Raw genomic sequence first — 19902 nt, 5'->3', positions numbered from 1 at the left:
AAGGTTTCTTTGAGGGGTCAGAGATTTTTGACCTTGTGGATAATATCATGTTTGTTGCAACTACTGAGCTATACCGTAAGTGTTCAGGCTTCTGGATATAACCCACATAGTGCTAAGTTATATGAGGACAAGACTTAGAGAATCAGCCATGACGAATTTAGCTTACAGTATAACTTGCTATACTAACCCTGAATCAGGACCAACCCTTCCTTCCTTCCTTCCTTCCTTCCTTCCTTCCTTCCTTCCTTCCTTCCTTCCTTCCTTCCTTCCTTCCTTTCTGCCTGCCTGCCTGCTTTCCTTCCTTCCTCTCTCTCTCCCTTCCTTCTCTCCTTCTTCTGCCAATAATTTGGCTGTGTAAAATTTTACTTGCTCATTGGAAAGAGTGATAGTGCATCCATTGCAAGAAAATGGAAGGATCTAAAACAATTACGTTAAGTGAAATAAGTCAGGCCTAGAGAGACAAAAGTTTGCATGTTTTCTCTCATATATGTAGGCTAGACTTCATTTATAAATATGAAGGTAATTACTTTAGGAACTATGCAGGTGTACATAAATGTGTTCACTGTAATACAGTGAATGCAGGGGAAAACTCAGTGTAATTCTACAAAAGTAAAGTCAAAGCTCAACAAAAAAAAGCACCAGGAAACAAGTACTTGAAAAGGATGGCAAAGTGTCTAGAGGGGTAGGGTAGCTGAAGAGAAGAAATCGGAGAGAATGCAGCAAACATTCCATGTATAGCCTACAATATTAAGAAAAGTGAGGGAAGTAGGTTGGGAGGGTGGGTTGAGAATGGTGAGAAGGGTGACATTGACCGAGACATGCTAAAATCATCCACTGCATTGTTGGATGGCAACTCCTTTGTACACTACTTAAAGATAACAGAAATTATTAAATTAAAAAAATGGAAGAAAAATACAGGCAATGGGAGAGATTTTGAAGGGATTTAGATAGTTTCTAGGGGAAAATAACCTATAATTTCTGTTTAAGTATAAATGGTAGTGACTGGGTCTAGTTATAATTGTTAGTTTAACAGAGCCATAAGCCCCTGAAAAGCAAATATCTCTAGCTTTTAGATAGGTACTTGATTACTGTGGCCACTCAGTGAATACTTGTTGAGTAAATGAACATGCAACTAAATTGTGAAGTCCGTGGCTCTCTTGACAATTTTCATTCGGTTGCAAAGCTTATCTCTTTCTATGGAACTTTGCTTACTATTCAGGAAAAATTTTAAAGTGTGAGATAGTTCTGGAAGGAATTAGCAGATGTTCTCTGTGCTCCTTATCCATCTTGGTAACAGAGGCAGACACGATAAGCATTGAAGTAACACTTGTGTTATCATTTATTTGGAATCTATGTATTCCATTGGCAGTTGAGAAGCAGGAAAGGAGGTTTCATTCATTCCTTCATTAAAATCCCTGGGGAGTTTAATGGAGGAATTTGTGTAAGGATCCATGGGGTAACTACATAACTGCAGAGAAAGCCTAGAGAATGGTTCTGTAATGTCTGGAGGAACACTGAAGACAAGACGGCACCATCTGAGTACTCTTGTCAATTGCTCACGATCCCAGATACAAACGAAATGGACAGGAACAAAAACGCGTCAAACTTAGGAATATTGCTTGAAAATGTTCCCTATCTTGTTTGGGACAGTTTAATGTCTCATCATATCCCCTTCATAATTTACTTATTAGTATTTAATAATAAAACCTCAGGAAAAATTACAGACAAGAAATGGCTGATCTCAACCAACTTCTTCCAGTTCACAGTTTTACATGTTAATGAAAACTTGGCCATATGGTACATGACATTTGATATCTGTGTTTGAAACAGGGCTTCAAAGAACCCAGGAAATACATTGCTGCACAAGGTAATTTATTTAGTATTTCAGCCTTATTCTTGGAAATTCATTTTCTTACCCTTGGAAGAAAGTATTTCTCACCTTGTGTTTGTTGGTCTCTTAGGTCCCAGGGATGAAACGGTTGAGGATTTCTGGAGAATGATCTGGGAACAAAAAGCCACAGTTATTGTCATGGTTACACGGTGTGAAGAAGGGAACAGGGTAAGCACCGCTTATTGCTAGCGCCATGGTTGGGCTTGGGAAAAAAACATGGTGGACTCCATTTGGAGAAGCCATGCTTGTTGACTGACAGAGATGTTTCTCTGTTTTAATCAGTGTTATTATTCAGTTAGATTTTTATGAATGCAGAAACAATAAGATTGTTACATATGTCAATATCAATATGCACAACATTTAAATACATTGGCTTCATTGCTAGAGTTTTTACTTGGCTCTCGATTTTCTATTTGTGCTCATCTCGGGGATTGATCTCAGGGCCTGGGCACTTTCTCTTGGCTTACTTGCTCAAGACACGCTCTCTGCCATGACTGCTACTGTTTTACTTCCAACTGTTTGGTGGTTAATTGGAGATAAGAGTCTAGTGTACTTTCTTTCCTCGACTGGCTTTGAACTGTGATCCTCAGATCTCAGACTCTCCAGTAGCTAGGATTATTAGGCTTGAGCTACAAGCACCCAGCTTGGTTCCTAAATTTGAGCATTATCTTATTCCATTGAATGTGTTAACCTCATAAGTACTTGTGAATACGCCAAGCCAAACTGACCTGGGGCAGACAGTTTGGAAGACCAAGAGTGGGATGTTAAGAGGAAAAGCTATTGGTCTACCATTCTTGCCCTTACCACGCTGAAATGAGCCATAGCTGTCCCCTCCTTTCCACAGGCCCCGGGCAGTCTAACGTGCAGTGAGGCCTAGAAACTTCTGCAGAGTAGACAGAAGATCTGTTAGGTCATAGGAATGAGAAATGATGCATTTCTAGCCACAATTTGAGGTATATAGGTTATATTCTTATAAAAATGAAAGATACACATTATCATTATAATATTGGACCCAGTGAGACTGGGGAGACTGGACAGAGCTGGGAACCTTGGGGAGAATGACAGGAGGGGTGATACTGATCAGGAGGGGCGACACTGATCAAGAGGCCTCACACTAATGAGATATTTTGTTGAAACCCTTTGTAGAGCTTCGTAAAGATAAAAAAGAAGAGAGATAATGTTTTTAAAAATGAAATTATTTGCAAAGGTTTTGAGAAATGCGAATCAGTGAATTTGGGAGCTGGTGCTTTAAAAGGTTGCTTTCTTCCAATGAAAAGCTGGAATTCTTTTTTCAATTCTAGAACAAATGTGCAGAATATTGGCCATCAATGGAGGAAGGGACACGGTCTTTTGGGGATATTATTGTAAAGATCAATGAGCACAAGAGATGTCCAGATTACATCATTCAGAAGCTAAGCATCACAAATGTGAGTTTCTCTTATTAATTCTGTTTTGATTTTTTATAGGAAAAAATGCTGGAAGCTTACATATGGGAAATGCAGACACACCTAAGAACAATCATTTAAACCATCTTGAGGAGAAAAAAAATAGCTGGGTTAGATCATGAACACAAGCTGATGGACTCCAATTTAAATCCTTAGCTCAAGATTCATGGGTCCTTACCAAACAAAGAGTGCCTATTATGGTGGATCCTTTAAGTATTTTTGAAGAGATACATTAGATGTGTTGAATCAATGATTACATGATTAGATGAATAAAGAACGCATTCTTATTTCCCATGGGTTCTAACCATTATGGAGACAGTTTTTAGGCAGATGGTAATTACCAACACTATGAAGTTCTAGTTATGTAGCACAAACAGAGCGCTTGTTCAGAAAATAAGGAGGTCAAAGTGACCTTGGTAATGGTTGAAATAGAGGTAATGGCATATTGTGTAATTTCACACTGGAGAAAATTCCAGGTAAACCAGCGTATAAAGGCAGAAAGTTGGTGGCTGCCGTGAGAAGGGCAAGAACAGGAAGCAGCAGCTCATTATCTAGACTTCAATTTTATGGTGACCCTATGTCCTATAATTATTTAGATGGCCTGGAGGCTAAGGCCAATGTATCACTTTGTAATTCAAATCCAAGCACTCTTTCATTAAAAAAAAAAAAAAAGGACAAGTATACAGGCCAAATTTTTAGATTCATGGAATATATTTTCACCTTGATGTCTGGAAACAGAGCATTCTGTAGAGAGTTGAAAGGTTTCCTGCGTTCCTTTTTGTGGGAGACGTGTGATGCCCTTCTGCTAACAGTGCTCAGCCCGGATTCCTGTCCCCACACAACAGAACTCGCTCCTGTTCGAAAGGACACACCAGCGGTGGCGTTTGACTGTGCATTGCTTCACGTTAATCATTCTCGCACGGGAGCCCCTGGAGAAGGAAGTGTAAACGGCTTCCTCCACCTCCGGTGTGTCAGTACGTGGAGTGCAAACATTGGCACACGCAGTGTGGATGGTGTTAGCTGGTGTCTCCACCTGGATGCCCGCGCTCCCCACCCCTCCAGCGCCCTGGCCTGAGGGGACCTGGGCTCATTTGCACTGCGAGGTTTTCTGTTTTGGTGACGTGGTGGCCTTGACCAATCAAAGATGGCTTCAGAGAAAACCATTCTCTTGTGATAGAAAAAAGAGAAGGCAGCCGGCAGAGAGGTGACCCACATCCAGTTCACCAGCTGGCCGGACCACGGCGTGCCCGAGGACCCGCACCTGCTGCTGGCCCTGCGCAGGAGGGTGAACGCCTTCAGCAACTTCTTCAGCGGACCCATCGTGGTGCACTGCAGGTGGACGCGCCGGCCGCCCTGCCCTCCCTCCTGACCCCGCTCCACGTCCTCCGCTCCTGACCCCGCTCCACGTCCTCCCCTCCTGACCTCCACTCCACCTCTTTACCTCCTGAACCCCACTCTACATCCTCCCCACCTGACCTCCACTCCACATCCTTTCCTTCTGACCCCTGCTCCACATCCTCCCCTCCTAATCTCCATCCACATCCTCCCCTCCTGACCCCACTCCACATCCTCCCCTCCTGACCCCGCTCCACATCCTCCCCTCCTGACCCCACTCCACCTTCTTACCTCCTGAACCCCACTCTACATCCTCACCTCCTGACCTCCACTCCACCTCCTTACCTCCTGAACCCCACTCCACATCCTCCCCTCCTGCCCCCTCGCTCCACATCCTTTCCTCCTGAACCCCGCTCCACATTCTCCCCTCCTGTCCCCTTGCTCCACATCCTTTCCTCCTGACCCCCGCTACACATCCTCCCCTCCTAACCTCCATCCACGTCCTCCCCTCCTGACCCCCACTCCATATCCTCCCCACCTGACCCCCACTCCACATCCTCACCGCCTGACCCCTGCTCCACATCCTCCCCTCCTGCCCCCTCGCTCCACATCCTTTCCTCCTGAACCCCACTCCACGTCCTCACCTCCTGACCCCTACTCCACATCTTCAACTACTGACTGCCACTCCACATCCTGACCTCCTGACCCCTGCCCCACTGCTCTGCCCCTGCCTTCTGACCCCCACACTCTACCCTCTGCCCTGTCCTCACACCATGAGCAGCTCAGGCTATCCTTGCTCTTGGCAGCTCCTCTACTGGAAAGCAGTGTGATAGGAGAAACATACTCTTTATTGAAACAATTTTCCATACATTAGAAATTTGTAGTTGTATACATTCAGGGCACACAGAATCATGATTTATAACTTATATTATTTCATGTATGTATGTATGTATGTATGTATGTATTTATTTATTTTTGGAGGCACTGGGGTCTGGGGTCAAGGACTCAGCTGTACAGAGAGGAAGCTCTACCACATAAACCCTCCAGATCTGTTTCTGGTTTTTCTGGTTAGCTTTCAGATAGGGCCTGGCCTTTGCAGCCTAGCAGTCTTTGGGCCACATCCATCCCTCCATACACCACCTCCCACTCCGTGGAGCTGGGATCACGGAGAGAAACACCATCTCCCCATCTCTGCTCATGCCCCCTCCCGCCCCGGCCCGCCTCCACGTTTGTGTTGCTTGTGTTTGCTCTCCCAGTGCGGGCGTGGGGCGTACTGGCACCTACATTGGGATCGATGCCATGCTGGAAGGCCTGGAGGCCGAGGGCAAGGTGGACGTGTATGGCTATGTCGTCAAGCTGAGACGACAGAGATGTCTGATGGTGCAAGTGGAGGTACGTCCTGAATGACAAGACTGGGCTTTCTTGTGTATTACATCTCGTCTGGAGTGATCTCAGCACAAACAGAAACTCCCCCCAACTTCCCAATGTATATAGTCTTTTGAAAACAAAGACATTTTCATATAGATGCACTATAGACACTCTGTGAGTAATACACATATTTATAATATAGCATGTAATATATAAAACAGTAATAATAACAATGAAATACCACTTACACAGGCCAGACTGGGAAAAAACAAGCAGTAAACTCAGATTTGGTCTTATCTGCTCAAATAAAAATTGAGGACATACAATGAACAGCATAATGAAACTTTTGAAGTTCGAATCTTGCCTTGAATGCATTTCTCTGGTCATCTTTGGACTTCCGTCATTGTATGTCTCAGTTTGGTCTTTCCAAAAAAATAAAAAAGTGGAGATTCAGGTAGCACTTACTTCACTGATTCCAGCACCAAGAACAGGATAAGTGAAGGTTAATCGAAGGTGGCCCGGGGTTTGGTGGTTGTGGATGATACTTTCTGTGTGACAGTTTCGGTGGGAATGCCCATGCGTGGCTCAGCAGTGCCCCTGTGGGAGGATTTCCCAAACATGGGTCCCGAGATGCCCGGCAAGTGCAGGAGGCGACTTCGCAGTCAGCTTCCTTCAAGACAGCCGGCAGCAGGAAAGGTCTAGATGAGTCCATAGACCCATGCAGAGGCGCAGGGTAGAATGTGGGCTCTGCACAACCCCATGCCAGGGCACAGGCAAAAGAAACCATCTGGGTGTGTGCCTGACCATGCCAAGAAACTCATGAGCCAAGAAAGTCACCCAGCATCACACAGAGAAATCCTTGCCATCTCTTCTTATTCTTAAGCAAGCACATAACAGATCCAGTGTTTCTGTTAGTAGATAAATAGGTAGCCGCATGAAAATGTGGAATAGACAATCTACAACAAAATGAGCTATTGTTTGGTGGAAAAAATAAGGTAGGATCCACCAGACACAGGGAAATAGGTGGTTAAATAGGTTTAACAGAAATACATCTTTTTTTTTCTTAGAATGCTGGATTCAAACATGAGTTAGAGGGGTTGGCATACTAGATGGATTAAAAAAATTAAGAAAGTTCGGTAAAACTATGTAAAAAGATGTTCAGAGGAATAGGAACTTGCTTTTTAAAATATACACTATGGAGTTTGAGTCATCTCTTATGAACGTCAAACCCAGTAGCAATCACTGAAAAATGTAGTGGACAAGAATATGCTTTTAATTTAGGAAGTAAATAAAAGGCACGCTGAATGGTAATGAATACTCTGTTTGGCAAACTAATTTTACTGGGAAAAGTGAAATAGGTGATGCTCATATTCCAGAGAGATGGAAGATACTTCCAGAACATTTGAGAACATTCAATCCTTTTTTTTTTCATACATTGATTCAATAGGGGCAAAGTTATAGGGACTTACCTTTTATTTAAATAGGGCATAGAGAAATGGAAGGCATGGTACTCAATAGAAACTATGTGAAAAATGAACTATGCAATCTGTGTGCAGGGATGAGAGAGGAAAACTGGGAAAGCCAAGAAAGAAAGGGCGTTGTCTAAAAAGAAATGCACTCATTATTAGATGGCTGCTCTGTACAACACCTTAAGAATAACAATAAAAGTATGATTTTTTAATAAAATGTGATATCAAGGATTATGTTATCAGTTAATTACCTGTACATTTTCCTTCTTACTGAAGGCCCAGTACATCCTGATTCATCAGGCCCTAGTGGAATACAACCAGTTTGGAGAAACAGAAGTGAATTTGTCTGAATTACAATCCTGTCTCCACAACATGAAGAAGAGAGATCCGTCCAGTGAGCCATCTCCACTGGAGGCTGAATTCCAGGTAATGCTAAAGATCATTGAATGTGACCCACTTGCCAGGTGTCTGCCATGTGCGTTGCCATTGTTCTTTGACTTGGTTGGTTCTCAACATACTCAATAAAACACAGACTAATGAAGACACTGAGACTCAGATAATTTAAAAGAAAGGCCTGGCTTTCTACAACTATTAGGTAGGAGACTTATTTAAGCCCCAAAGTCTGATCCTCCTGTAAACACCTTCGATTATGTCTCATTAACCTGGTACAAAAGAAGTTGTCAAAACAAGAACTTATTTGTAGCCACAAAATTGGCCTGCCGTAGGCAATGTGGTATCTCGTCTAAAAACTCGCATCTGGTTTTGGTTTGCAAAGGAAATAATTAGAGGACTTTATGACTTATTAGGAAGTTGAACTGGCTAGAACTGGTAGACAGAAAGTAAAAGCCAAGCATATGTGTCCTGACCTATTTATTAGACAATTACTCTTACATCCAATCTAGATAGAATGGCATTGCCCATGGTTTCAGAAAGCTGAGAAGCCATCTCTTTCAACTGCTCAGTTGTTGACTTGAGATCTGGAGAAGCACAGTTCAAAGTCAGCCAGGGCAGAAAAGTCTGCCACATTTCATCTATGAGTAATTGACAAAAAGTCAGGAGCCAGGCACTGATGTCTCACGCCTGTCATACTGGATACTCAGGAGACAGCGAGAGATCTGAGGATCATGGTGGCTCAGAGACTGCCCAGGCAGGAAAGTCTATGAGACTCATCTCCAACTAGCCACCAGAAAACTGGAAGAGGGGCTGTGGTTTAATGTAGTAGAGCGCTAGCCTTGAGCAAAAGAGCACAGAGCTAGAGTTCAATCCCCATGCGCGACCAAAAACCAGTCAGAACGGGGTATGGCTCAGTTGGTTAGAATACCCACCAGCTTAGCAAGCAAGCTGAATGAGCAGGAGGCTCTGAGTTCAAGGGGCCGTTCTACAGGGGCGCATGCTCCAACAATAATTGAGCTGATATCCAGATTTTAAAGGCATTTTCCCTTCTGTTTCCTTCTCAGAGACTTCCTTCATACAGGAGTTGGAGGACCCAGCATGTGGGAAATCAAGAGGAAAATAAGAAGAAAAACAGAAATTCTAATGTCATTCCCTGTATGTTATCTTTTATACCTTAAAAAGATGAATCCATTTGAATTTCTTAATTTTAATTATCTTTAAGTAGTTGTACAAAGGAGGTGCCATTTTACCAAGCAGACTATGTTACCATCTTTTTAAAATGGCTAGTGTCAACCCCTTCATCATTTTCTTTTTTTTTATTTTTTTTTATTTTTTATTGTAATTAGTAAAAGGGTTACATGATATTTGCCAGATAGAAGGTGTGTTAATTCACATACATTGATACCCTTTCACATGTCTTGGTACCCATTTCCCTCCCCCCCACACCCCCCACCCATCTTGGTTTTCCCCCCTTCCCTATCAAATTTCAAATATCCAAATACAAATAAATTCAATATATTAGATAACAAAGTGAGATACTATACCAATATGAGATAACAAGGGACAGCAAAGGAGATAAGAGACAACATAGTACATTAAGGACAACAATCATTCATTATATGGCTTTTGTTTCAATATCCTGGAGGTCCTTTTAATTAGCTTCACATTATATGTCCTTATGTATCAAGATTTTGCTCTATTGCAGATCTCTGCTAGTAGAGCCCAAGGTTTCTACTGATTATGATGAATGAGGGAAACCATTGAGCCTCAGTTCCTTTGAGTCTGGCTTACTTCACTTAATATGATTTTTTCTAAGTCTTTCCATTTCCTAACAAATGGGGCGATGTCATTATTTCTGACAGCAGCATAGAATTCCATTGTGTATAAATACCACAACTTGTTGATCCACTCATCAACTGAGGGACATCTGGGTTGGTTCCATATCTTTGCTATGGTAAATAGTGCTGCAATGAACATTGTTGTGCTAGTGGGTTTAGTATGTCCTTGTTTCTGGATGGTTGGGTAAATGCCAAGTAGTGGAATTGCTGGGTCATAGGGGAGTTCTATGTTTAGCCTTTTGAGGAACTGCCACACTGCTTTCCATAGTGGTTGGACGAGTTTGCACTCCCACCAACAGTGTAGTAGTGATCCCTCCTGGTCACATCCCCTCCAGCATCTGTTGTCATTCGTTTTCCTAATCCTGGCCATTCTAGCTGGAGTGAGGTGGAATTTTAGAGTTGTTTTGATTTGCATTTCTTTTATGACCAGAGATGTTGAGCATTTCTTCATGTGTCTATAGGCCATTTTTGTTTCTTCTTCAGAGAAGACTCTCTTTAAGTCTTTGGCCCATTTTTTAATGGGATGGTTGTTACTTTGGAGGTTAGTTTTGGAGTGATTCAATTTTTTGAGTTGTTGATATATTTTAGATATGAGGCCTTTGTCCGTTGTTTGGTTGGTGAAGATCTTCTCCCACTCTGTAGGCTTCCTGATTAGTTTACTAGCTATGTCCTTTGCCATACAAAAACCCCTTCATCATTTTCATCTGCCTTCAACTCACTCCTACCCTTACTCATCTTAATTTTGTAGAATTTATCATGAGTTCTTGACTACATTCTCCATCCCATCTCCCTTTCCCTTCATTCATCTGTCCCTTCTCCCACCCCACTCTCTTTAATTTGAAATCTTGCTTTTTTATTGTTATAATAAATGTGATGTACAGAGGGTTTACAGTTACACTCAGGCAAAGAGTGCATTTCTATCTGGACAATGTCACTCCTCCCTCCCTCTCTCCCAGTCTTCCCTCCCGTTCTCAGCCTAGTGAATCTATCCTTTGTCGTTCCATTCCTGTGTTCCCTTTCCTTTCTGAAAGACAGATAAATAAACACACGAGACAAAAGGAAACAAAAAGAAAAAAGAAACAGTACCTCTTGCACTTTCTGGAGTTCATTCAGATAAATATTATTTTAGATGGTGACATGCACATAGCTTTTGTGCTTATGTGATCCTCTCCTAAGAATAAGGTGGTCTTGATTTCCTGTTAATAGGTTATAAACTTTTCATTTTAGCAGATGATTTGAACCGTAGACATTCCAATCAACTTTGGGGGAAGTAGCTTTAAGAAAGACCCAAGTCTCTCAAAATTGCGGGGCGGAGGTCAAGTTTCTAATTTCCTAGTTTTCTCTCCGTTGGTGTATTTCAGGGCCATTGACACATGGCTAATATTACATTGGTTTGCTCTGTTTATGTTTTCCCTTTGTCTCATAGCTGGGTTGGAAGTAGGTAGAAAGTTTTCAATATACCATCAGTCATCAAATCTGCCATGTTCATAGTTTTGAGGACTTAAATACTACTATTTATTCACATTGGATTCTACTGTATATCCACATCTGTACAATCATCGTTTTATTAAGCTAGTATGGATAAAAATAGAAGGCAAAGTGATAAACTAGACAAGCAAATAAATAACATCAAAGCATGGCTGACATAGTTAATTTCTATGGAACCCCTTATCAATACAGTGAAAATGTGGGATTGGTCATGATAGAGTTAAACAGATTGACCCCTTATTATAAATTTATAACATCTTTATTATTATCTTTACATAGTTGTTAAAAAGTGGTTTCAAATCCACATGTCAGTATATAGCTGTGTATCTTAATCAAAGTCATCCATTCCCACTGTTCCCCATCTCTCCAAATCCCCTCACTGGAAAAAACAGAGGCAAATTTAGGAACGAGTGATTTTTGACTTGATAATAATGAGCCTGACATAATGTACTTAAGGGAAGCTGTTGAATTACTGTTAATAGAACATAATGGAGAGAAAAATTTGTATGTATTTTTGTAATATACCTCAAGAGTGATATTTATTCCTTAGAGAATTATAACGTGTGTAGAAGATTGAACAGTCTTTTTTATGTTCCTTATTTTCTCCCACAACTTTTGAAAAACCATCTAGTTTTAAGACACGCTTTAAATTTGTTAATCAATATTTAATTTCATTTAGAATCTTGCTACATTTCAATGAATGTATTTACCTCTGGGTTAATTGTTCATTTCCACATGCCACTAATTTGATGATTTTTATTTTGTTAGTGGTACTGTAGATTGAAACCAGGGACTTGAATTAGGAGTTTGATCAGTCACTGAAATATATCTCCTGCCTTGGTGTGTCACCACTGGTTTATTTTACACAGATGACTTTAATAGAGTGCCGCTTAAACATGACCTGGAGTTGAGCAAAGGGAGTGAGCATGGCTCTGACTACTCATCAGATGATGACAGTGACTCAGAAGAAACAAGCAAATACATCAATGCATCTTTTGTCATGGTGTGTATCTCAATTCCCCACACCCATTTTCTCACCCTTTGAAATCATATCTGTGTTATAGTCTAATGGAACATATCTATATTATAACATGTAACATCTAAGAATTCTATATGAGTCAGGAGCTTGGCCATAACTACATGTGAATTTGCACTAATGTTTAACTTTTCATGATGTATGTTCATTTTGTGTATGTGTATACCAGGGCTGAGGCTAGAACTCAGGGCCTGGATGATAGTCTTTTTTTTTTTTTTCCCAGAGCCGGGGACCGAACCCAGGGCCTTGTGCTTGCCAGGCAAGGGCTCTTCCGCTGAGCCAAACCCCCAACCCAATGGATGATAGTCTTAAACTTTTGCTTTTTTGTTTTTGGTTCAAGGCTATAGCTCTACTTCATTTTTTTTTTTGGTGGTTAATTGCTGCCATGATTCTCAGATCTCAGCCTCTTGAGTAGTTAGAATTACAGGAGTGAGCCACAGATACCCAGCCTTTATTTTAATTTGACAAGCAACATATACTATTAAAGCTTGATGGGCTGATTGAAAAGTAACCAAAGACTGTTGGCTATATTTTGTGACAAAATATGACTATTGCCATGTTTGTATAATAAATAATATTTAAACAAATGCCAGAATTTGGACATTCTTTTTTTTTTGCCAGTCCTGGGCTTGAGCAGGGCTTCAGCACTGTCCTTGGACTTTCTCAAGGCTAGAGCTCTACCACTTGAGCCTCAGCACCACTTCTGGCTTTTTTTCTATGTATGTGGTACCGAGGAATCGAACCTGGGTCTTCATGCATGCTAGGCAAGCACTCAACCACTAGGCCAAACTCCCGGCCCTGGACATTCTTATTCTTATTCAGATATCCAGATTATAAAAAATATCCACGTTTTTGGGCTGGGAATGTGACCTAGTGGTAGAATTCTTATCTAGCATGCACAAAGCCCTGGGTTCGATTCCTGGATACCACATACACAAAAAAAGCTAGGAGTGGTGCTGTGGCTCAAGTGGTAGAGCACTAGCCTTGAGAAAGTCCTAGGACAGTGCCCAGGCCCTAAGTTCAAGCCCCAGGAATGGCAAGACAAAAAACAAAAAAGAAAATCCACAGCTGCTCATGCCTGTTATTCTAGCTACTCAGGAGGCTCAGATCTGAGGATAATTGTTCAAAGCCATCCTGGACACAAAAGACCACGGTTAATCTGCAGTTAACCACCAGAAAACTGGAAGTGGTGCTGTGGCTCAATGGTAGCCTTGAGCTGAAAACATTAGGGACAGTGTCCAGGCCCAGAGTTCAAGCCCCAACAACAAAAAAGTTTTATTCTGATTGACTGGGGTTTGTGGCCGTGTCACCCATGTTATAAATAAGTCTCCGCTGCAATTTCTGAGGAAATTTTGGCAACCAGTGATACTTATTGCAATACATTGAATTGGATTTTTTCTTTTCCAAATTTTCCTAAAACGGGGCCAGGAGTTTGGCCTAGTGGTAGAGTGCTTGCCTAGCATGCACGAAGACTCGGGTTCAATTCCTTGGTACCACATACATAGAAAACAGCTGGAAGTGGTGCTGTGGCTCAAGTGGTAGAGCACTAGCCTTGAGAAAGTCCAAGGACAGTGCTCAGGCCCTGAGTTAAAACCCCACTACTGGCAAAAAAAATCCAAATTTTCCTAAGACACATATTCACCAAATATTAATTGAAGTCTGCTACATCAGAAGAATGTACAGTACTGATCAAAAAGAGAAATGAAGATGATTTCAAATACTCATATAAATCCTTTCATACCATTGCACTAACCTGTATAGAAGAAAAATATGATTTTTGGAAGAAAAACATGTTTTTCAAGAAAATACCACATGTTTCAGTCTTGATTTCATGTTATTAGCTACAAGTTATTATCAGAATACCTTAAATATAGCTGATATATTCTTCTCAGACCTGAGAATCATCACAGATTTTAAATTTCTATAATAGCATTGATATCAAGGTGAAAACCCATTTTGCTAAATGGTTAAAAGTCTACTGCTGCCTCCAGAAGGGAATAATAACAATGTTCTACCTTTGCTTTATAGAATTACTGGAAGCCAGAAATGATGATTGCTGCTCAAGGACCATTAAAAGAGACTATTGGTGACTTCTGGCAAATGATCTTCCAGAGAAAAGTCAAGGTTATTGTTATGCTGACAGAACTGAAGAATGGAGACCAGGTCTGTGCTTCTGAGAATCTTAAAAAAACAAAAACCAGCCTTTCTGTTATAAAATGTCATTCTTCATTCTTGGATTGCTTGCATTATGGTTGTATTGTATCTTTTTGACCGCTCTGTTTTCTTATGGGGCCAGCGAGGGGCGGTCCCCTCATCTGTCACCAGTGCTGAGGCTCTCACGGTAGCCTCTGCTGCACACCGCTGGCTGATTGTCCACGACAAACAACTCCACTGTAGCTCTTTTTTTCTGTTGAGATAAAAAACAAAAACCAAACTCCCTCCTTTTCTGACATTAAATACCATCAGAAATGAGATAATGGAAGGAAAGAGAAGAAAAGAGAGAGATAAGGGAGAGAGATGTTGGAATGCTTTTAGTAGAAAGTGCACAGGGGTAGAATTGGTGAAGCCTTGTGGAACCATGTTCTCTTTATCTAGGAAATATGTGCCCAGTACTGGGGGAAAGACAAGCAGATCTATGGCGATTTAGAAGTTGACATGAAAGACGCAAGCCAATCCACAGGTTACACACTCCGAGAATTTGAACTGAGACATTCCAAGGTAATACATTATTCTGAGGTCATTTTTTTAACGTAATTATCTTGATGGCAGAAGTAATATCGATTATGTTATATAATGAAAGACACCATCTTTGTGAAGGTTCACAGTGGAATTTTTCACTGTGAAATGAATGCAGTTGTGACGAAAATGTTAATCTAGAGCTTGACTGAGCTGCAACTCCTTCTATTCTGGTTTCAGAGGAAAGATCCTCGGACTGTGTACCAGTACCAGTACATGGCCTGGAATGGGGAACGGCTTCCAGCAGACCCCAAAGCATTGGTCTCCATGATTCAGAGCCTCAAACAGAAGCTTCCTAGGAGGAATTCTTGTGAAGGGAATAAGTATCATAAGAGCACACCTATCTTAATTCATTGCAGGTGGGTGAGATGTGCCGAGACAGCATCAAAGTACTTGACCTCTGGGCTCCTGCCTACCCTTAAATTCTGTGTACAACTTCACTGAACCCCGGAGGGGTTCTCCACTCACTCAGGTTTCTCTCAGTAGCTGTCGTAGAAATGATTCCATTATAATCCCATAAGTTAAGGGTGTGATTTCTTTCATAATTTCATGTTACCTTCAGTTGCTCCTTTTCTGACAGTGACCTTAGATCACCATATGTGAGGAGGAGATGGAAAGTGGGTGGGCAGACAGATGGATGGTTTGCATTATTTATATATACTCTGCTCATCTGGGGGGGGGTTACAGAATCCACATGACTGAATGCTTTGACCCCAGAAAATTCAATTTGTGTTGGTCCTGGGGTTTGAACTCTGGGCCTAGATGCAGTCCCTGTGCTTTGTTTTTTTTTTGTCCCTGAGCTTTTATGCTCAAGGGAAGTGTTCTACCTTTTGAGCCACATCTCCACTTCTGGCCTGTAAGTAGTTAACTAGAAATGAGAGTCTCACAGACTTTTCTGCCTGAGCTGACTTTGAACAATAATCCTCAGATCTCAGCATCCTGGATAGGTAGGGTTACAATGCCCAGCCAAACATTAATTTCATGTTAATTGAATTAATTTAAATATCAACTGAAATCTCAGTGTGAGCAGCTTTGATTGTAATAAACCTGTTGTCTTAGTTTTTCTAAGCTCATTTCAAAGGCAAAGATTTTACCTACACTAATGATAACACTTGATTTTTTAAAAAAAATTTGTTAGGCAGACATTTAAATTTTACTCATAGTAGATGCCTACATATCTACCTCAATGAAGAGAAATTGAGCAGAAATCTCATAGTTTAGCAAAGTCACATAAAAAGAATGTTAAACAAGAATTTAAATAGTACAAATGTGAGCTATGAGCCTTGTGAGGTGCTTTTAGCATGCTTTTAAAAGTTTGATTATTATTGGAATTTCATGGACTAGAGTCAAGCCTTTAGTCTCTCCCACATTTTCTTTTCTTTTTTTTTTTTTGACCCACTTGCCCCACAAGTTATAAAGTTCATTTCAAACATAATGTGTAGTAAGTATCACTGTGGAATTGCATCACTTTTTGTCCCACAGTTTTTGTGTTTTCCCTTCCCTAAAAGAACAGTGACAACAAGGAATAAACCAAAAGAAAAAGCAAGAAAGAAAAAGAGAAATAACTGCAAACAGCATAAAAGAACAAACAAACCTCGTTTCCATTTCTTGGCGCTCATTTCAATCAGCACCGTTTTACATGGTCAGATGGACGTAGTGATTTAGCCATTGTGATTCTCTCCTAAGAATAGTCTATTCTAGTTATTACAAATGAGGGAAACCATGACACTATGTGTCTTTGGGTACGCCATACTCTGCTTAATATAATTGTGTCCCCAAGTCTTTCATTTCCTTATAAATGGTGCAATATCATTCTTTCTAAGGGAAGTATAGAATTCCATTATGAATATATGCCACATTTTCTTGATCTCTTCATCCACTGAGGGACATTTAGGTTGCTTTTATATCTTAGCTATGGTAAACAATGCATATGCCATTAAGCTAAAGAATTATTATCGTCATAAATTATGATCATTTTCCCCACAGTACATTAAACAGAAAGAAATTAACCCTTAAGAAAACAGAAGATGCTTATAACAACCATGAAGTAAACCAAAATGTATGCCATTCTTCTGTCTCTGTGGCAGTATCACCTTCTCTTCTTTCTCTTCTGTTCCTGTATAGAGATGGAGCTGAGCAAACAGGAGTGTTCTGTGCTTTGGTAAATCTCTTGGAAAGCGCAGAAACAGAAGAGGTTATAGATGTTTTCCAAGTAGTAAAATCCCTGCGTAAAGCCAGGCCGGGGATGGTGGCCACATTTGTAAGTATACCTCACATTCACTTCAATGCGCTTTGCATTTTTATTTGAGAATTTTCCCTGCTCCCCTTCCCTCCCTTCCCTTTTTCACATTGAAATATTATTGCTAGAAATGAGACAGTGTTTGCCAGCAAGTTGCTATGACAGTTCATGGAATGTGAAGGAATTACTTAATTTCCCTTTTGTTAGACCATTATCAGTGTTGTTAAATAACAGAGCATCCCTCAATTTGGTAGCTTAAAGACCATTCATAATTCAGCACTATCATGCGGATCTTCTGGAGTGTTCTGTTGATCTAGTCCTGCTCATCTAATGAAAGCAGGCCCAGGCATGTGTCTGCCATTAGCGGATGTGTCCACTTGGCTCTGGCAGGTCCAAAATGGTCTCTGCTGGTTTGGGCTGGTGATTGGCTGACATTGAGCTGTGAGGTCTCCCCCGTCTAGAAGGCTGGACCCAAATCCTTCATGTGAAATGGCAGAACCCCAAGAGCAAAGAGCAACCAACAAGTGGCTCATTCTGTATTTTCTGAGCCAGCCAGCCAGACATGCCTCCAATCCAGCGCCACGGGCAGGGTGGGAGAGCACAGTTTGCTTTCACACTGCAAGGAGATGAGAAGAGAGGGACCAACATGGCATGTTTGTATCCACTCATGTCTCTCCCTGCGTAATAGTCCCTGTGGATTATCATCTGGAAATCCGTAACTATTCACCATACGAGTGTAGTTACTCACTAAAACGTCTGAGACTTTCCACACGGCACACAGGTCGATTTTTAAGTGGTGGCCTGCCTGTGTACTTTTAGCATTAGGAAGCTGCTGCTCGGCATAGAAGTTATGCATTAGTTAAAATGACAGGCAACTAGAAGAGCACAGAGGAGGTTGTCCTTTCTGTCAGCTGTGCAGCGCTGGGCGAGCTTGCCAGTGCAGGCACTTCCCTCTCTGCTTCTTAAATAATGGGTCGACTTTTGCCAAGAGGAAAGCACAGGCATGGCTTCGTGGGCCAAAGCCTGGTGGTAAAACGTCACATGGGTGGGCTGCAGGAGAGAAGGTCCCATGTGAAACTTCTCTGCAGTCCATTTTTTGGAACTGTCCCCAAAGTTATTTCGGATGCTCTTGAAGAGAACCCGTCATTCCTCTAGACTCCCACAAGTAAAGGGTTCTTCTTGCCACATGGTTTCCAGTGGGCATGAATTAGTGGCATCCACCTCCTTGGTGTAATTTCCTGTCACTTTGCTTTGCTAGGATCAATACGAGTTCCTCTACGACACCATTGCAGGCCTCTACCCTGCTCAGAACGGACAAGTCAAAAACGCCAGCCAACAACAGGAGCCAATTGAATTTGATAATGAAGCGGATAGAGGGAAGAACGAGGTTCATTGTGCCCGTCCACTGCATGCCCCAGAGGAGCCCCACGACACAAACAAGGAGGAGGGGGTCTCTGAAGCCACTCAGGGCACCCAGGACCCAGAACATCCTGCCAACGGTCCTTCCGATCCAGCCTTAACTCCACCTTCATAGGAAAAGACAGACCCGGGGCACCTTTCAATCCATATTAGCTGTTATTTCTTTTCTTTTTTTCTTTTTTTTAACTACTGTGGTAAAAAGTATTTAAGTGGCGTTGGCTCAACTGTTTTGCACAGTCTTGTGCTTGTTTTTAAACTTTTTGTTTTCAGCAAAAGCATCGTCGTGGTGTTTGTGTATAAATGTTTCTGTTAGCATGTGTGTGATGAAGAAGGAGACTGAGCTGGAGTGGGGGGGGAGAAGCAGTACTTTCAACTGAGTTCAAATGCTTTTGAGAAATTGCCTTTTGGTCTTTCTGAAGAACACATACATTTTATATTGGAGCTGTTAGCTTGAATGACCTAGCTTTCAAATAATCATTGTGTGACTGCAAAAGAATACCAGCACAGACTTCGTAAGAGGACATCAGGATCTCTTCCTTTGCGCTACTTGTGACTCTCTTACAGTTCGCTCTTAACTACCAGAGAGAGTTCAGCTACGATAAGAACATTTACTAAAAAATCTATATGCCATTATGTTAAAATTTAGGTCAGTATCTTTTTTAAGCTATTTAATCTAATGTAAAAATTATGAGAGAGCCTGCCTTCCGAACCACAGAGGTTTAAAATTCTTTCACACAGATTGTTTTCTGAAAGTTTTGTGACCTGTGTTGCTTAATATTTTTGACTGGCTATCTTTTGTTACAAGTGAACTTAAACATCTTTGAAATAGACAAATGCAGCAGATACTGCTATTTTTATGATAAAATATAGGAAATTGCAAATCCTTTTGTGCCAAGTATTTATATAAGAAACATAATCCAGCTGAATTTTATGAAATTCACTGATAGGTGAAAAACAACATGGAGCTCTCATTAATCCCTTTTGTAAGTAAGCCAGCAATCTTCATTGATGTGAATTTATGTTAAACTTCTTAACTGCTTAGAAATTAGTATTGATAGCTATCATAAAATCCAATGGTTTCCTTTCTTGTTTATAGTATGTTAAGTGTGTCCTATTTTCAAATATAAAAAGTGGATGTAGCTGTTGAAAAAAGGCTTAATACAATAAGAATGTTTTCAGAATATTTTTGTGGATCCTGTTTTTTTTGTTTTGTTTTAAGATGCTGTAATAATGAAGTATTTGGGA

General features: G+C 41.1%; 1 protein-coding gene across 2 annotated transcripts in view; it reads left to right on the top strand.

Annotated features, from left to right (window-relative positions):
• The window catches only part of Ptprc (protein tyrosine phosphatase receptor type C), a 93276-nt gene extending 74077 nt beyond the window's left edge, over positions 1-19199 (top strand). For both annotated transcript variants that reach the window (XM_090341461.1, XM_090341462.1), the window contains 13 exons: positions 1831-1867; positions 1962-2059; positions 3193-3318; positions 4514-4671; positions 5928-6063; positions 7785-7934; positions 8966-9056; positions 12097-12230; positions 14292-14426; positions 14859-14981; positions 15180-15358; positions 17124-17259; positions 18497-19199. In XM_090341461.1, coding sequence (XP_090197587.1) covers positions 1831-1867; positions 1962-2059; positions 3193-3318; positions 4514-4671; positions 5928-6063; positions 7785-7934; positions 8966-9056; positions 12097-12230; positions 14292-14426; positions 14859-14981; positions 15180-15358; positions 17124-17259; positions 18497-18772 — 1779 coding nt within the window. In that variant the 3' untranslated portion in view covers positions 18773-19199. The remainder of the gene's footprint in view (positions 1-1830; positions 1868-1961; positions 2060-3192; positions 3319-4513; positions 4672-5927; positions 6064-7784; positions 7935-8965; positions 9057-12096; positions 12231-14291; positions 14427-14858; positions 14982-15179; positions 15359-17123; positions 17260-18496) is intronic.
• The last annotated feature ends 703 nt before the right edge of the window (positions 19200-19902 follow it).

This window comes from Megascapheus bottae, chromosome 10, assembly GCF_031878675.1.
Source record: "Megascapheus bottae isolate mThoBot1 chromosome 10, mThoBot2.hap1, whole genome shotgun sequence".
Lineage (NCBI taxonomy): Eukaryota > Metazoa > Chordata > Mammalia > Rodentia > Geomyidae > Megascapheus > Megascapheus bottae.
Note: the sequence above shows the minus strand (reverse complement) of the source record. Positions and strands in the feature narration are given on the sequence as shown.